Here is a 15474-nt window from a genome sequence, read left to right on the forward strand (position 1 = left end):
AAAATAAATAAATAAATAAATAATTTCATGTCTACTATTATGAGAGCTGGGACACTCACCTTTACTTAGAAAATCCTATGTTCATAGCTAATATAAAGTCAGCCCCATAAACTAGCATACAAATTTATTTTTATTTATTTATTTGTTTTTGCTGAGGAAGATTCACCTGGAGTTAACATCTGTGTCAATCTTCCTCTATTTTGTATGTGGGTTGCCACAACAGCATGGCTGACGAGTGGTGTGGGTCCACACCTGGGATCTGAACGTGCGAACGTACGCTGCAGAAGCAGAGCATGCCACTAAACAAATGTAGACTACAAACAGCATTTACATACCCTTAAGCACCACAGAAGCATCCTTGTCCTAAGACTGACATGAAAAGCCATTCTTGTCTCTCACTGAAGAGACCTAAGGGTGCCTTCCCTCTTGGCAGTGCCACCTGAGCCCAGCTTTGGTTAGAGCATAACCTTGAAAGTAACATTTGCATCAATATAATTCAGGCTGGCCTCCTTCCAGTTGGTAAAAATAGGTCAAATTTTCCTAGAGCAAGTTTAAAAATGTTCCGCTTTTTATTGGAGCTCAATTTGTCATTGTAATTTATATTTTGAAAACAAGTACATGGCTAGAAACAATAGTTCCATTTGCATAGTCTAGAAATTCAATCTGGCCAAGGGCCAGTTTCTATGATAAATTAGCAAATTAAAAGAAGTATTTTTATCTAGTTACTGAGCATCAATGCATGCTTACAGCACAAAAAGAAAGACATGTGCCTCTTGATGGAAAAGCAAGCCAACAGCTTTAAAGGAGTCTTGGGGGGAAAAAAGAAAGCTATTTTGAATCTGTTGTCTAGAGACAACAAAGTCTCTAAATTCAATTAACAATTACCAGGAAATGCAGGAATGGAGGAATATGTTAAAAGACACCATGGGAATGCAATCAGTAAAATGCAGAATGTGGGAACCTCTACAGGCATACGTTGCAGGTTTTTTTTTCAACAAAAGAAACTGGAAGGGGAGCTGGCCCGTAGCTGAGTAGTTAAGTTCACGTACTCGGCTTTGACAGCTCAGGGTTTCGCCAGTTCAGATCCTGCGCACGGACATGGCACTGCTCATCAGGTCATGCTGAGGCAGCGTCCTACAGAGCAGAGCCAGAAGGACCTACAACTAGAATAGACAACTATATACTGGGGGTTTTGAGGAGAAGAAGAGGAAAAAAAAAAAAGATTGGCAAGAGATGTTAGCTCAGGTGCCAATCTTTAGGGGAAAAAAAAAGAAACTGGAAGGAAAAAGGGAGAGTGAGGGAGGTAAAGGATGGACTCAATTATTAAATAAAGGTAAAAAGGCAAACCAGCCAATCACAATGTGTGACCTTTATTTGAATTCTGATTCAAATATATAAACTCTTTAAAAAAGTATTGCGGCCAGCCTGGTGGCATGGTAGTTAAGTTCATGTGTTCCACTCTGGCAGCCTGGGATTTGTGGGTTCAGATCCCAGGCACGGACCTACACACCATTCATCAAGCCATGCTGTGGCAGTGTCCCACATGCAAAATAGAGGAAGATTCGCACAGATGTTAGCTCAGGGACAGTCTTCCTCAAGTAAAAAGAGGAGGATTGGCAACAGATGTTAACTCAGGGCCAATCTTCCTCAACAACAACAATAAAAATTATGACTCCAATTCATGGCCGTGAAGGACAAACTGGTACAGAATATTTCTCCTCCCCAAAACCACAATGGAAAATTGTACAAAACATATAAAACTTTTTTCAGATATAGAATATCAAGCCATATGACTATGCTCCCTTAGAAAAGAAAGAAGGAGCTGAGTTTACAATTATCCTGAATTTCTGCCTGGAAGCAACTTTAAAACAACAGCAAATGGATAGGAGGAGTGGAGGAGCGAAGAGAAGCTCCACAACCCCACCAAGTTGAGGAGAAACAGATCAGAGCTTGGGAGGCTGAGCCACTGCAATTTGTGGGGCAAAAATACCAGAGAGAATTGAACTAGGAGAAGAAGTGCCGCAGAGATCTCCACAGGAGGCCCCTTGAGTCTTTGGCTGAATACGAATCTGTGCCCGCATAGTGTAAGCTCCATGAGGCTGGACGAAGAGCTGAAGAAGCACTATAATCAGACGCTTCCCAGAGCTCTCCCGGGGAGAGAGATACAGATTCCAACCAGCCAGAGTGGACACCCGTCACAGACACTCAGGACGATATGCAAAGACACCAAGAGGGTCGCACCTTAGTAGCAGGGCTAAGTCATCCCAAAGTACAAACTGTTCTAGAACTGCCCTAAAAAGGCTTAAAAACAAGTCTGGTAAGAATTAATCAGAAACACGTAACTTAGTTGTCTACCAAAACAAAATTCAAAACTCTTTACGGAAGACAACAAAATCCAAATATTCAGCAACATAAACCTCATAATATGCTGCATCCAACTAAAAATTAACAGACGTGCAAAAATAAGCAAATTATGATCCATAACAAGAAGGAAAATCGGCCAAAAGAAACAGATCCATAAATGACAGAGATGGTAGAAATAGCAAACAAGGACTTCTAAAAAGCTATTATAAATTATTTAAGATTTTAAAGGAAAACAGGAGATAAAAATGAAAAATATATAAAAAAGAATCAAATGGAAATTCCAGAGAAGAAAAATACAGCATCCATAGGGAAAATTCCATTGGACAATTGTAACAGCAGATTAGATGCTGCAAAAGAAAAATCAGTGAACATGAAGATTTTGCAATAGAAAATATTCAAATAATAGAGAGGAAAAAAGACAAACACACACACACAGAAACTCAGTGACCTGTGGCATAATATCAAGCAGTCAAACATACATGTAATTGGAGTCAAAGAAGAAAAAGATAGAGAGTAAGTGGCAAAAACAAAAATTGTGTGAAGAAATAATGACTTAAAATTTTCTATCTTTAATGCAAACAATAAATCCATAGATCTAAGAAGCTCAATGACACGCAAGATGGATAAGCACAAACCACAGCAAGGAACATCATACTCAAATTGCTGAAAACCACTTATAAGCAGGAAATGTTTTAAATGGCCAGAAAAAAATACAGAGAGAGAGATACACATATTCCTATAATTCATATAAATGTGATGTGACAGAAAGCAGATCAGCTGTTGCCTGGGGCTAAGGATGGCTACAGGAGCTGGAACTGACTGTAAGGGGGATGAGGCAACTTTTTGTGCTGATGAAAATGTTCTGTATCATGATTATGATGGTAGTTACAGGGGTATATACATTTGTCAAGATTCATTTAACTGTACTCTTAAAATAGGTACATTTTATTACATGTAAAACACACCTCAATAAGACTGTCTTTAAAGCACTATGACATTTTTAGATAACTGAAAATTTGAACAACTACTGAGTACTTAATGATATTAAAGAATTACCGTTAATTTTGTAGTTATGATAATGGTACTGTGGTTATGTTTTTTAAAAAGAGTTCTTATCTTTAGAATCACATAGTGAAATATTTACAGACAAAATTACGTCTGAGGTTTGTCTTTTAAAAAACGTAGGTGGCAGAGAAATGGGAAGTACAGACAAAACAATATTGGCCATGGGTTGATAGCTGATACTTGCTGAAGTTGGATATTGGATACATGGGGGTTCATTACACTATTCTCTCTAATTTTTTTATAACTATTTGGAACTTTCCATAATAAAAAATTTCTTAGAGTGCTTTAAACACATGAATGATGTCATAGTTATTCATTTCAAAAATAGAAACTGAGCAACTATTCTGAGTGACAGATACTACAGGGCATAAAAATTGTCCAATAGTGTTCTCTCAACATTCCTTTCTATTGCTTCACTACTGATACTCAGTTTAATTTAGCCAAGATTAAGGGATTACATAGGGGCTTTGCAGAAATTTTGAAAGGAAGTTTTGAACACTCCTAAGATTTCAGTATTCGTCATTAAGTCCAATTGCCCTTATACATTCTTCTCTTTTAATATAGTATAACCAGCACTAGTCTGATATTTATTAACCACGATTATGACAATTTTTGAATTCACAGATACATAGCTTAAATGAGAAGAAAAGGGGAAGAGAAATAATCCAAATCCTCTGATAAGGAATTAAAAGTGGTAAAATTACATCTTGTTTACAATTCTTCCCTCACAGGGCACCATTAGTTCAACGGAGAAGGGTTGATCACAGCCTGGCCTGAGAAGAAAGTTGGCCCCATCGACCTCAAGTGAATGGTGAAGGCAGTGCACAAAACAGCAGACATGGAAAGGGCTTTGAAAGTTAAGACTATAAACTTGAGGGACAATTCCATCTGTATATGAAAATAGTAGTGATATGGATAGATGTCTTCATTTCTATGACTTGGGAAGAACTTGGTAAAGAAGTTATAAGAATTTCACTAAGTTCAAAAGGCAGAATTAGAGCAAATCATAAGCATTTCACAAGACAGGTTATTTTTATTTTTGCAAGCATATATGCTGACTAATTCAGTCTGCATTGCCAACGTAGTTCCTAAATATTATATCCACTGTTTAAATTCTGCCCGTTTCACGATGCAGCCTCATATAATTCTGTCAACCCTTTCCAGGTGGTCAGACTATCCCAACAGACTAGTCTGCAGCCCATTTCAGGTAACAGTATAGCCTCCATCTTGGGAGGTTGAGTTAATGTAGAAAGTAGCTGACAACTTGTCGAATGTACCAGTCTAGGCTCAGAAAGACCAGGACAGGTCTTTTCCCAGCTAAAGTTGAACCCCAAAGTCCAAGGCTCATGGAATCATTTGTGAAAAGGATATAGAAATCCCCAGGACAGGCTTATTCTGGCTTAGCACCAGAATCTGCCAAAGAACTAATTGGGAATAATGTAAAACTCAGACTTTAAGCCACGCCTAGAAAATGATAGCCCTAATATTTTTAACAAGGAAACCATAAGCTTATTATTATTTATTGGACTTCTAAAACCAAAGTGCCCATAAAATTTGATGTCCAAAATTGGAACAATTGTAAAGAGGTAAGAGGATCCTCTTAAAATAACTTGGGGACAACAAGCAGAAACTGGGATCGTTCCAGGCAATTAATGTCCAGTCACACCATCTAAAACCACAGCATGTTCCAATAAACAATTGATCATATCATCTTATAAGGATCCTCTACATAGCATGCAACACATACCACCAATTACATAGCTTCCATTGTCACTGGCCAAGTTCATCGTGCTCTGATATCAGCTGCAAACCAAGGAGAGGCCTCAGAAGAAACCAAGCCTGCCAGCACCTTGATCTCGGACATCCAGCCTCCAGAACTGTGAGAAATAAATTTTTGTTGTTTAAGCCACCCAGCCTGTGATATTTTGTTACAGCAATCCTAGCAAACTAATACAGAGGGTAATTTTAAAACTTTTATCAAATGATTACCTAGGAAGTAGAGAAGAGAGCAAGGTGGAAAAAGCAAGGATGAAAATTAAATTTCCTTGAATATATCTCATCTTATAGCTTTGGCTTTGAAACCATGTAAATGTTGTATAATTATGAAACAAACTAAAAACAATGAAGGAAACAAAAAGCAAAATGCACCAAATGATGTTAACCTAATAGCAAGTGTCCAATTATCTCAAGTTACTTTAAAACTTGGTAATTTGACTGTGTGACTGGTGAGATATATCCCAAAGTGGGGGGGCAGGGAAGCAACCCAGCAAGTAAAATACAAACTGTTTTCAATTATCACATTGTTAATAATAAAACTGGAATTGTTATTCTGAAATAAGAACAGATAGAGATGCACACACACTCACAAGAATGACAAATCAAATACATAATTATGTTAGTGTGATATTCTGCATAAGAGAACAGAGATACAGATATAAAATATTAAAACTTAACTAAAAAACTTTATAATCCTATAGTTGAATTGGAAATATCACGTATTTTCTTTAATAAAATTTTTTATTCCTAGTACTGTCAAGTCCTAGAAACAATGACCAACCTAGGAGCAATGAGCACCTCTAGAAATCAGATTTTGGTCTCTTGATGCCATTTCTATCTATAAAGAACCAGGGCTCCTTGGAGAAAGAGATAATATCAGGTATGAGGCAAGAAATATAAAACGGGTCTGGAATATCCTGTCATACTAGAAATCCAGGAAGCTATGAATGGATTTAAACAAATTAAATATGTTTAAAAACTATTGGTTAATCATAATATTTACATAGATGTGTGTATGTGTATCCTTTGCAGGATTCTAGAAGAATCATCAAATTATTTGAAAAGAGGTAAACAAAAGGAATCAAGCATTTAGCCTTCTTTTCTGCATAAACTGTATTTGCAAGTGACAAGTAGTTGATGATGAAAAGGTTTTCTTTAAGTATCAGAGCTTATAAAGAAAGACGGAGTGATGGGACGAGAATGTCACCATCTTGCAACCCTGATGGCGATAGGCAACTGTCATCAATGACTGCAAAGACCATGAGATGAAAGCTGATGGGGAGTTTTATAACAGATGAATCAAGCTTAATCTCAAATCACAAAAAGAGTAAAACCAGTCATAATGAGCCTGCCGACAGAAATCTACAACATCATCAGTACTCTCAAAATAAAATCAAAACTGAATATGGTCATGCCTCTAGAACTGTCAATTCACTGGAAATACAGGGAACAGAGACTATGTTAACTGATACCACCTAATCAGCAAAGTCCAAATGGTAGGAAAATTCTACAGGACAAACCATCTGACTTATTTAACAATTACACTACAACGTTAAATTACAAACAGGGAAGAAAGACCTATAGATTCAAGAGACTTAGAAGACGCATCAACCAAATACAATAAGAGGACCTTATTTGGATCCTGGATCAATCAGACTAATTGCTTATCAAAAATGAGACCATTGGGGAAATTTAAATAGTGGATAGATATTTGGTAATATTATGGAAACATTGGCATTTTTTGACATTTGATAACAGTACTGTGGTTATATTTTTATTTGAAAAAAAAACTCCATCTTTTTTAGAGGTACTGAAATAATTAGAGAAGAAATAATATGATGTCTTGGATTTGCTTCATAATCTATGTGGAGAGTGGGAAGCAGGGGTGGGGGAAACAGTGATGAAACAAGAGTGATCATACATTGATAAATATTGATCGGGATGATGGTTACACGGCCTTCGCTATTCTCTTTACTTGTGTATATGCTGGAAATTTCCACCATAAAAAGTTGATAGATAGGTGGACAGACAGGAGATATTCCCTTCGCAGCTCAATCACAATCTTTCTTATGTGATTTGCAACATGGGTTTTACCCTCTCTGGGCAACCCAACTGTGCTCAGTTTTCTGGAAGAAGAAGAAGCTTCTGACTTTTCTCTTTCTTTCTGGAACATTGGCTAAGGTTTTAGCCACATAGGTCTAAATGGCCCCAGGAAGTTTCCCATTCGCCCAAGAACTTTTTTTCACTTTTCCGGTTTCTACCTGGAAACTTTGCTTGGTCAATTAGTGCCAGGGAATTTGCCCTTCTGGGCATACGAAGCCAGTCTATCCTTGCAAGACAACTTCCCCAAGTGGAAGGGATTGAGAAAGACAAAGAACATTCAATAAGGGCCTAGAATCTAGTAGTTCAGTTATTAAAATTCTGACAACAGCTCTTTTCCTAGATCAAAAAAAAAAAAAAAGTGATATCTAGTAACTGGCCTGGTAGCATGGGGATACAAACTCAAGGTTACCTGTCTCCAGAGAGTGACAGCACCTTCTCCAGGGTCAAACGGGGGAGTTCACCCCCCTTCCCCACAGGCACTAATCTAGACGCTGGCCCTGGCCCCACCGGAAGGGCTGAGGAGGAGCCCTACAAGGATGCTGTTTTGTTTGTATATCCTGACACTTGGAGACCCAAGGATATTAACTAGATCTCATTTGCCACCTGCTGCTCTCCTGCCAGGATCTGTATGACAGCATGACAATGGAGCAGTGCCCAAGGGCATGAGAGTCAGAAGCACCCCTCAGTTCTCCTCATGGCAAGACAGCCACCTTGTCTTGACAAACACTGGCAGAGGATCTGATTTTTAATTTATTATGGAAAGTGACAGCCTCAAAGTTAGAAAGAGAGGACTAGACAATACATTGCAAAGGGAAGCTCAATTTTTCTTGCAAGAAAATGTAAAGAACTTAAAATTTAAAGAACTTCATGTAATAGGGAAACTGGACTAAAACTGGACAAGGAGGGTGTCTCAGACATGTCAGCTCTGAAGGCTGGACTGCGGGACTCCAATATCAAAGCTGTCATCTTAGTGTAATAAGTCATCCCAGGGCGTGCTTTCCTTCTTTGATACTGTTTCGCACACATTGCAGGATATTGTCTCTGAGTTACAGGAGCAGCCAGCTTTCTCAATGAACTCTGACTCTGTCATGCTGTGGCTGATCTCTTTATGTCTTTACATCTTCTGCCCTCCCTCCCTATCCTATCCCAACTTGTGTCTAGTACTTGCTCTCTCCCACCATTACTAGGCCTGCCACCCTGCCAGCCCCCACCTAGAGGCAGCACTCACGGAGCCCAACAACTCTTCAGGGCAGTGGAAGCCCAAAGGGCTTCTTGCTGGTTGTGACCCCTGGATTCTCAAAAGAAGCATCAGCCCTTGGGTCTGTCCCTGGTCAACAACGCCCGGCCCAATCCTGGGATTCTTTGATTCAACTGGACAAAGAACCAGCAGAGTTCTCAAACAGGTGTGGCAAACGTGCAAACAAACAAGCCTGATTCTGTGATGCAGACGTGTCAAAATAGCCAGGTGTTCTCTGCCTACTCCCATGCACACCCTCTCTGCAGGACTCCTCCCAGGGGTGCAGCGTCTACACACGCATCAGCCGGACTGTGAAGATATGCGTCAGAACAGAGCACAGAGCACTCCTTTTCTTCCCACGTTTTCCCTAAGAGAAAGGGTAGAGGGGAGCTGGGCTTCATCCTTAAAGAGGACCTGCACTACCACCTGACTTCCAACTCCACAAGTCAGGGCCCTCTCTGTTCCCCCAGAGAGACATTGCATAGATTCAAAGCCATGCAGTTTGCCGGGGCTCTCAACATTAGCCTGTTCGCTGTGCCTGGGCTTCTTCGGTTCTTCTAACGTAGACTTCTCCAGAGCCCCAGAGCCGTACAGGAAGGCAACTTTAAATGTGCATTCTCATCAGATCCAGAGGCTAACAGCCCGGCTACTGGCAGAGGTTAACGTGGCAGGAAACTCACGGCTGTCTCCAGGCCGCCTGGGGAGTACTATCAGGGGGATTGCTAGTTCCCTTCGTGCTAGGAGGCCATGAGCTCTTCTGACGCGTCAGGTAAGTCATCAATATTTCCACTGGGAGTCAACTTCCAGTCTACCATGTTACCTTAAGTATTTTAGGAACTAAATTATTTCCTTCCCACATAGTGTTTAGGAACTGAGGCAGCGAGGCACTATCAAATTACGCAGTCTTAAATTTGGAGCTAGTTTCCACAGTTAATTAAGTTAGTTCTTGGTGTCTGGAGATGGACGCATTATCTTTCTTTGCTTAAAACCACTTCAGGGAGGCAAGGAGATCATGAAGATGTGAACTCATCCTTTGCTGTAGTTTACTCACTTATCTCCACGGAAATGAAAGAGGGAGGATAAGAGTGAGCTGAGGGGTCTTTCATACCTACAAGTATTCAAAATATTGCACAGGAATTTTTTTGCAGCATCTAGACTCTTAACCTGCACTCAGCCTGGAGGATGTTGTGGGCAGAGATGCAGAGAAGGGATGCCCTTCTCTATTCATTCCTGGTTTTTCATGTATCTGCGAAAGGTGAATGATTTCCTGGCTGTAAAATGGCGGTGAGAGATAATATACCAAAATCAAACACAAAGAGCAAGAGCAGTTTTATTTCTGGTCTTAACTGAAAGCAAACGCAGCACATCCTCAGAGAACGTCCCAATGTAATAGTCCTTGTCTCAGAGACAAGGACTGGGGATACGGCAGCGAAGAAAACAGACAAACCGCTGCCCTAGTGGGGCTTACATTCTAGTTCCTGGGATCTTTCTCTCCTTTCCACGCGGCCCACTGCCCACCATTCTCATGTGGGGCCTTCTTTTCCAAAATCCACTGCCTATCTCCCAAGGATCTAAGTCATGAAAATAGAAAAGATTTTCCTGCTGAGAATTTCTGACTCTACTCCACTCCCTTCCCTGCAAACGTTATAGGCTCCAAGCCAGCCCTGAGGCAAGGAGAGGACCCACCCCATAGGGGTGACTGGCCAGTTCTTTCTCCACCTGAGGTGTGGAATGAGGTAAGGAGCGTCTGCTGCTCCTGGGGACAGGGCGGTGCTGGGTAAGAAAAAGGCAAACTGGGATGTCAGGGGGGAGGGGATGTTCTACCTTCTTTGGCAGCCACCAACACTCCTTGTGTCCACAGCCCCAACCCCAGATTGCCCACCAGGGGAGAGCAATACCCCCTCCCATCAGGCCAGGGCACCTGCATCCTGGAGCCTAGAGGTTGAGTGCTGCTATAGCCATGTCTGGCAGTTCACGCTCCATGGCATGAAGAAGTCCCCAGAGGCAGGAATGCACCTGCTGTACATTCAATCTAAGAAAAGGCGAGTGCCAAAAAACTGTGCAGGAACTGAAAGAAAACATGGAGTCCATTCTGATCAGCCTCTTTTGACAGTGGAAGAAAAATGAAAGGGCAGCGTCGAGGTCATGCAGTCACGTGTGAGCGGCAGCAGGGCCCAGGGTGGCGCACAGTTTTCTTCTCTCCTCTCTGAACAACATCCCCACCCACAGGGCGCAGCTCATTGGAACCTCCCAGACTAACACCATGACCCTGGAGCACCTCAGCTGGGGGGTCTGGGGGAGGAGGGGAGTGTAGAAGGAAGGTGTGCAGGACCAGGGTGGAGGAGGCCACCCCATGGAGGGGACTGCCCACTAAGGTGAGTGTTGCTGTAAACCTAGAGATGTTTGGGCTGCATGGTAACTAGGGTATGGCAGTAGCTGTGCGGCTTCAGGCCAGTGGGACAGGTCACCTGTGAGGTCTCTAAGATGGCACTGGGTGTGAGCAAGACACCTTGGCCCTGGAGTCTCTCCAGGGCCTCCCTTAGTCTATGTAGCTAAGCTGGGCCAGCACTCCAACCCGCCAGGGCTTATCTCCCCCATAAAACAGGCCTTCATCCTCTGTGCTGCCCACCTCTGGAGTGAGAATGAGGATAACCTTCCTTGTGAACGCCTTTTATCCTCGGCCAAGTCGATGCCTCTTTACCTGGCTGCTTTCTTGTCACACCCCACTTCCCTCTTCAGGTCCAGGGGACCATAAACGCCCAGGTCTAGAGCTAAGCAGATGGCCGCTCTGCTGGAGAAAAGAAGCCAGTCGCCACCAACACACACAGGCAATAAATGTCAGTCTAATCTCCAAACGTGATCATTTCCCCAAACACAGAAAAATCAGAGCCAGCGACGGTCTGCCATTTTGCCTGCCCCATGCTGAATGCCTTTAAAACTGCTCGAATAAAGATAAGAGAGGATTGTGTACGTTTTCTACACAAAAGGTGGAAAGTAATAAAATAAACATCAAAGGTGAGCGCCCACCTCCTCGCAGCTCCGTCACTATTTGCAACAAAGGCAGGAAAAAGGAGGGAACCTCAGAGTGGCAGGGCAGCGGGTTAGAAGCGCACCCTTCCGGGGGGCCGGGGCGCCCCCTCCGTGGAGTGTTGACACCGCGGATGCGCCAGGCCCCCAATGTCCTGGGAAGGAGAAAGGTCCCCCTGTCCCGACCGTCAGACACCGGTGCCACTGAAACCACAGCAAAAGTCCTCAAGGAGAAGGAGTGGAAAGAAACGGCCATAAGCACATCGTGCTCCCGCGCCCGGCCCGGGAACACGCCCTCCCCGCCGCTCCTGTTGACCGTCGTCGTGGCCCGCGCACAGCGCGGCTCCGCCGGGTTCTCGTCTGGAGGCGCCCGCAGGGGCGCTCGCGCAGGCGGAGCCGGGCACCCCGCACCAGACACAACCGCCCCAGGAGAAGACGGGGACACTGCTGCTCTTCCCCAGGAGCCACCAGCCAGGTAAAGAAAAAGGTACAGGGAGACAAAAGAAAAGTGAAAGTCGGAGGCCATTCAGTGGGCAGGAGTCAAGGTCATCCAAAAAGGCGTATACAATTTCAAGCCCAGCATTTTATTCATTGAAAAGGGAAAGAAGACAAAGAGTCCTCAAAAGGAAATCATGAGAAGGGGCACAGCACGTGGCTCCTGCAGGAGGTCACTGCACAGTGGGTCCCGCGCAGTCTCCGCTCTTCAGCGCCTCGTCAGGGACAAGACGGGTCGCTTTCCGAAGTAGCACCCTTTTCCCCGCCCGAGGAGCACACGCACACCGGCGTAGCTTAGGAGGGCTGCAGGCCTGAGCGAAGTCCCTGCTGCCGGGGGCCGGGCCCTTCCAGGTGTCCCCCCACCATGCCCACTCGCCAAAATCGCCTTCGTGAGCTCCAGGGCGCAGGGAGCCCTCGGGGCGGACAGGACTGCACCTGAGCTGAGGAGCAGATGGGCGGGGCGGGCACACACGCACACTCAGACACGCGCACACCCCCACCCGCGCGCACGCTCCCCATTGGCAAGAGGCGGAGGGCGGGGCCCGGCAGAGCCAAAACAAACAACCTGCGCCGAGCGACTTTGCGGCCGCGCCGCCGCTGGCCCCAACCTGGTGCGCGCCCGCCGGGGAGCCACCTCGTTCCCCCACCCCTCTGCCGTCGGCGCCCAGGCCCCGCCCCGCGGAGCTGCTGCAGGGTTATATTGAGCCGGTCGAAGGTGGAAGCGAGACGTAGCTGCGGCCCGCCAGCGCGGAGATGCTGCTCCGGAGGCCGGGGGCTGGCAGGCGGCTGCTGACGCCACGGCCTCGGAGACTCGGCTCCGAGGGCGCTCAAGGCTGAAGGCGCCGGACCCTCCCCCAAGGGTGGCACGCACACCAGCCTGCACGATCTCCGTGCCCCGAGGACGCCCGCCGGGGGCCTGGAGCCTCCAGTGAAGAAGCCTTCCTGGTCTCTGGAACGGAGAGCAGATGCACGCGCTTATTCCCTCCAGCGGGAAATCCCACGCCCCGTGCGCTGGGGAACTCGAGAGTGGACCCGCACCTCCGCTCGCATTCACCCCGCAGTCTCTAAACCTCTAACTGAAGAGAGTACCCACCCAACTCCTCCCTCTCCGCCCCTCCTAGTTCGGCCAATAAGCACAACTCTTCCAAAGAAAAATTCCAGCGGAAGAGGACTCTTCTAAGGAAAAGAGACTGTCCTCGCAAAAGGAGCGAGAGCTCCCGGAGAGAAAGACGAGGAGCCCTGCCACCGGCACCAGCTTCCCAAGACCGCGCGAAGGAAAAGGGTACGGCGCCGGGCGAGGACAGGGTGCGCGGGCATGAAGTTGGAGGTGTGCGGCCCCCGCGCGGCCCACGGGGACAAGCCGGGTAGTGACCTGGAGGGCGCGGGCGGCAGCGACGCGCCGTCTCCGCTGTCGGCGGCCGGAGACGACTCCCTGGGCTCAGACGGGGACTGTGCGGCCAACAGCCCGGCGGCGGGCGGCACCGCCAGGGAGCTGGCGGGCGGCGGCGAGCGGCGCTCGGGCGGCGGGCCAGACGCCGAAGAGCAGGGCCGGGCGGCGGCGGCGGGGGACGCGGACGCGGAGGCGGGGGCGGCGGGGCCCGGCGCGGGGAGCGCGGGGGGCGGCGAGGGCGCGCGCAGCAAGCCGTACACGCGGCGGCCCAAGCCCCCGTACTCGTACATCGCGCTCATCGCCATGGCCATCCGCGACTCGGCGGGCGGGCGCCTGACGCTGGCCGAGATCAACGAGTACCTCATGGGCAAGTTCCCCTTCTTCCGCGGCAGCTACACGGGCTGGCGCAACTCGGTGCGCCACAACCTCTCGCTCAACGACTGCTTCGTGAAGGTGCTGCGCGACCCCTCGCGGCCCTGGGGCAAGGACAACTACTGGATGCTCAACCCCAACAGCGAGTACACGTTCGCCGACGGGGTCTTCCGCCGCCGCCGCAAGCGCCTCAGTCACCGGGCAGCGGGCCCCGCCCCGGGGCTTCGGCCCGAGGAGGTCGTGGTCCGCCCGGCCGCCGCGCCGCCGCCGCCGCCGCCGCCGCCGCCCGCGCCCGCCGCCCCGTCCTCGCCCGGCGCGCGCTCGCCCGCCCGCCCGGAGGGCCGCGCCAGCCCGGCGGGCAAATTCTCCAGCCCCTTCGCCATCGACAGCATCCTCAGCAAGCCCTTCCGCAGCCGCCGCGACGGGGACGCGGCTGCTGGGGCGCGGATGCCCTGGGGCGCCGCGCCCTGCCCGCCGCCGCCCGCGTACCCCGCGCTTCTCCGCGGCGCGCCCGGCGGCGCCCTGCTGCCCCTCTGCGCGTACGGCGCGGCCGAGCCCGCGCTGCTGGGCGCCCGTCGAGCGGAGGCAGCGCCCGCGGCGCCCGTGCCCCCGCCCGCGCCGCGCGTCCTGTTCGCACCCCTCTCCGCCTCGGCCCCAGCCAAGCCCGTCCGGGGCCCGGCGGCCGGCGGCGGCGCGCCCCTGTACTGCCCCCTGCGGCTGCCGGCGGCCCTGCAGGCGGCCGCCACCTGCGGCCCGGGCCGGCCCGTGAGCTACCCGGTGGAGACGCTCCTGGCCTGAGCGCCCCGCTGAGCCGGCGCGCAGGGCGCCTTCGGGGACGCGGCAGGGCAGGCGCGGGGCTTTGCACTTTCTATCCAGAGGAAAAGAGACTTTAAAGGAAAAATCTCCATCAAACGTGCCTTAAAGCGAAAGCCTTTTTCACAGAGGTGTTTTAACTTAGTTCAGAACATTTTCCTTCGTCTTTATAACTTTACAGAGGACCAAAGTTCTTCATCAGTCTTAGTTTCCTGACCAAGCCTGTCCCTTCCTCCCCTCACAAAGACTTGTCCTCTCTTCTTTCTGCCCAAGCTCTCCCTTATTCCTGCAGTTTTTGTCGCACCTTCCTATTTGTCCCTTAAAAAAAAAAAAGGAAAAAAGCACATCGGGGAACCATTCTTTATAATAAACGATATGACTACTGTTTGGGGTTCATTGGGACCCGCTCCCTGTGTGTCTGTGGCATTTACAGGGATGGCTGAGGGTAAGAGGTGTCAGAGAACCCTCAGTCATTTCTCTGCTATTGACCATTGCTTCACTGTGCCAAAAAATTAAAAAACATATATTGTTGGGTTTTGTAATTAAATTATTTATATATTTTTGAAACCTGGGTTGAAAATGTTGCAGGCAACGGGCTACACCTTTATTCGTGGTTCAGTGATCTCTAACGGTGGTCTCCCTGTGCCAAGCCATTTCTTTAAAGGAAAAGTTAACATTATGTATGTGGGGTGCCAGGACACTGCCACATGAAAGCAAGTGTAATGTTTATTTTTAATATTATTTTATTTGTGTCTGTGTACATATTCATGTATAAGTTTTATGAAACCCAGGCATAGCGCTTATTTTTTAATAAAACTCACAACTGACTTTA

General features: G+C 47.4%; 1 protein-coding gene across 1 annotated transcript; it reads left to right on the forward strand.

Annotated features, from left to right (window-relative positions):
* The first annotated feature begins 13244 nt into the window (after nucleotides 1-13244).
* On the forward strand, nucleotides 13245-15474 carry FOXQ1 (forkhead box Q1). The gene has a single exon (XM_023624353.2). It carries the CDS (start codon nucleotides 13383-13385, stop codon nucleotides 14625-14627), a length of 1245 nt encoding a protein of 414 aa, XP_023480121.2. The 5' UTR covers nucleotides 13245-13382; the 3' UTR covers nucleotides 14628-15474.

This window comes from Equus caballus, chromosome 20, assembly GCF_041296265.1.
Source record: "Equus caballus isolate H_3958 breed thoroughbred chromosome 20, TB-T2T, whole genome shotgun sequence".
NCBI classification, from domain to species: domain Eukaryota; kingdom Metazoa; phylum Chordata; class Mammalia; order Perissodactyla; family Equidae; genus Equus; species Equus caballus.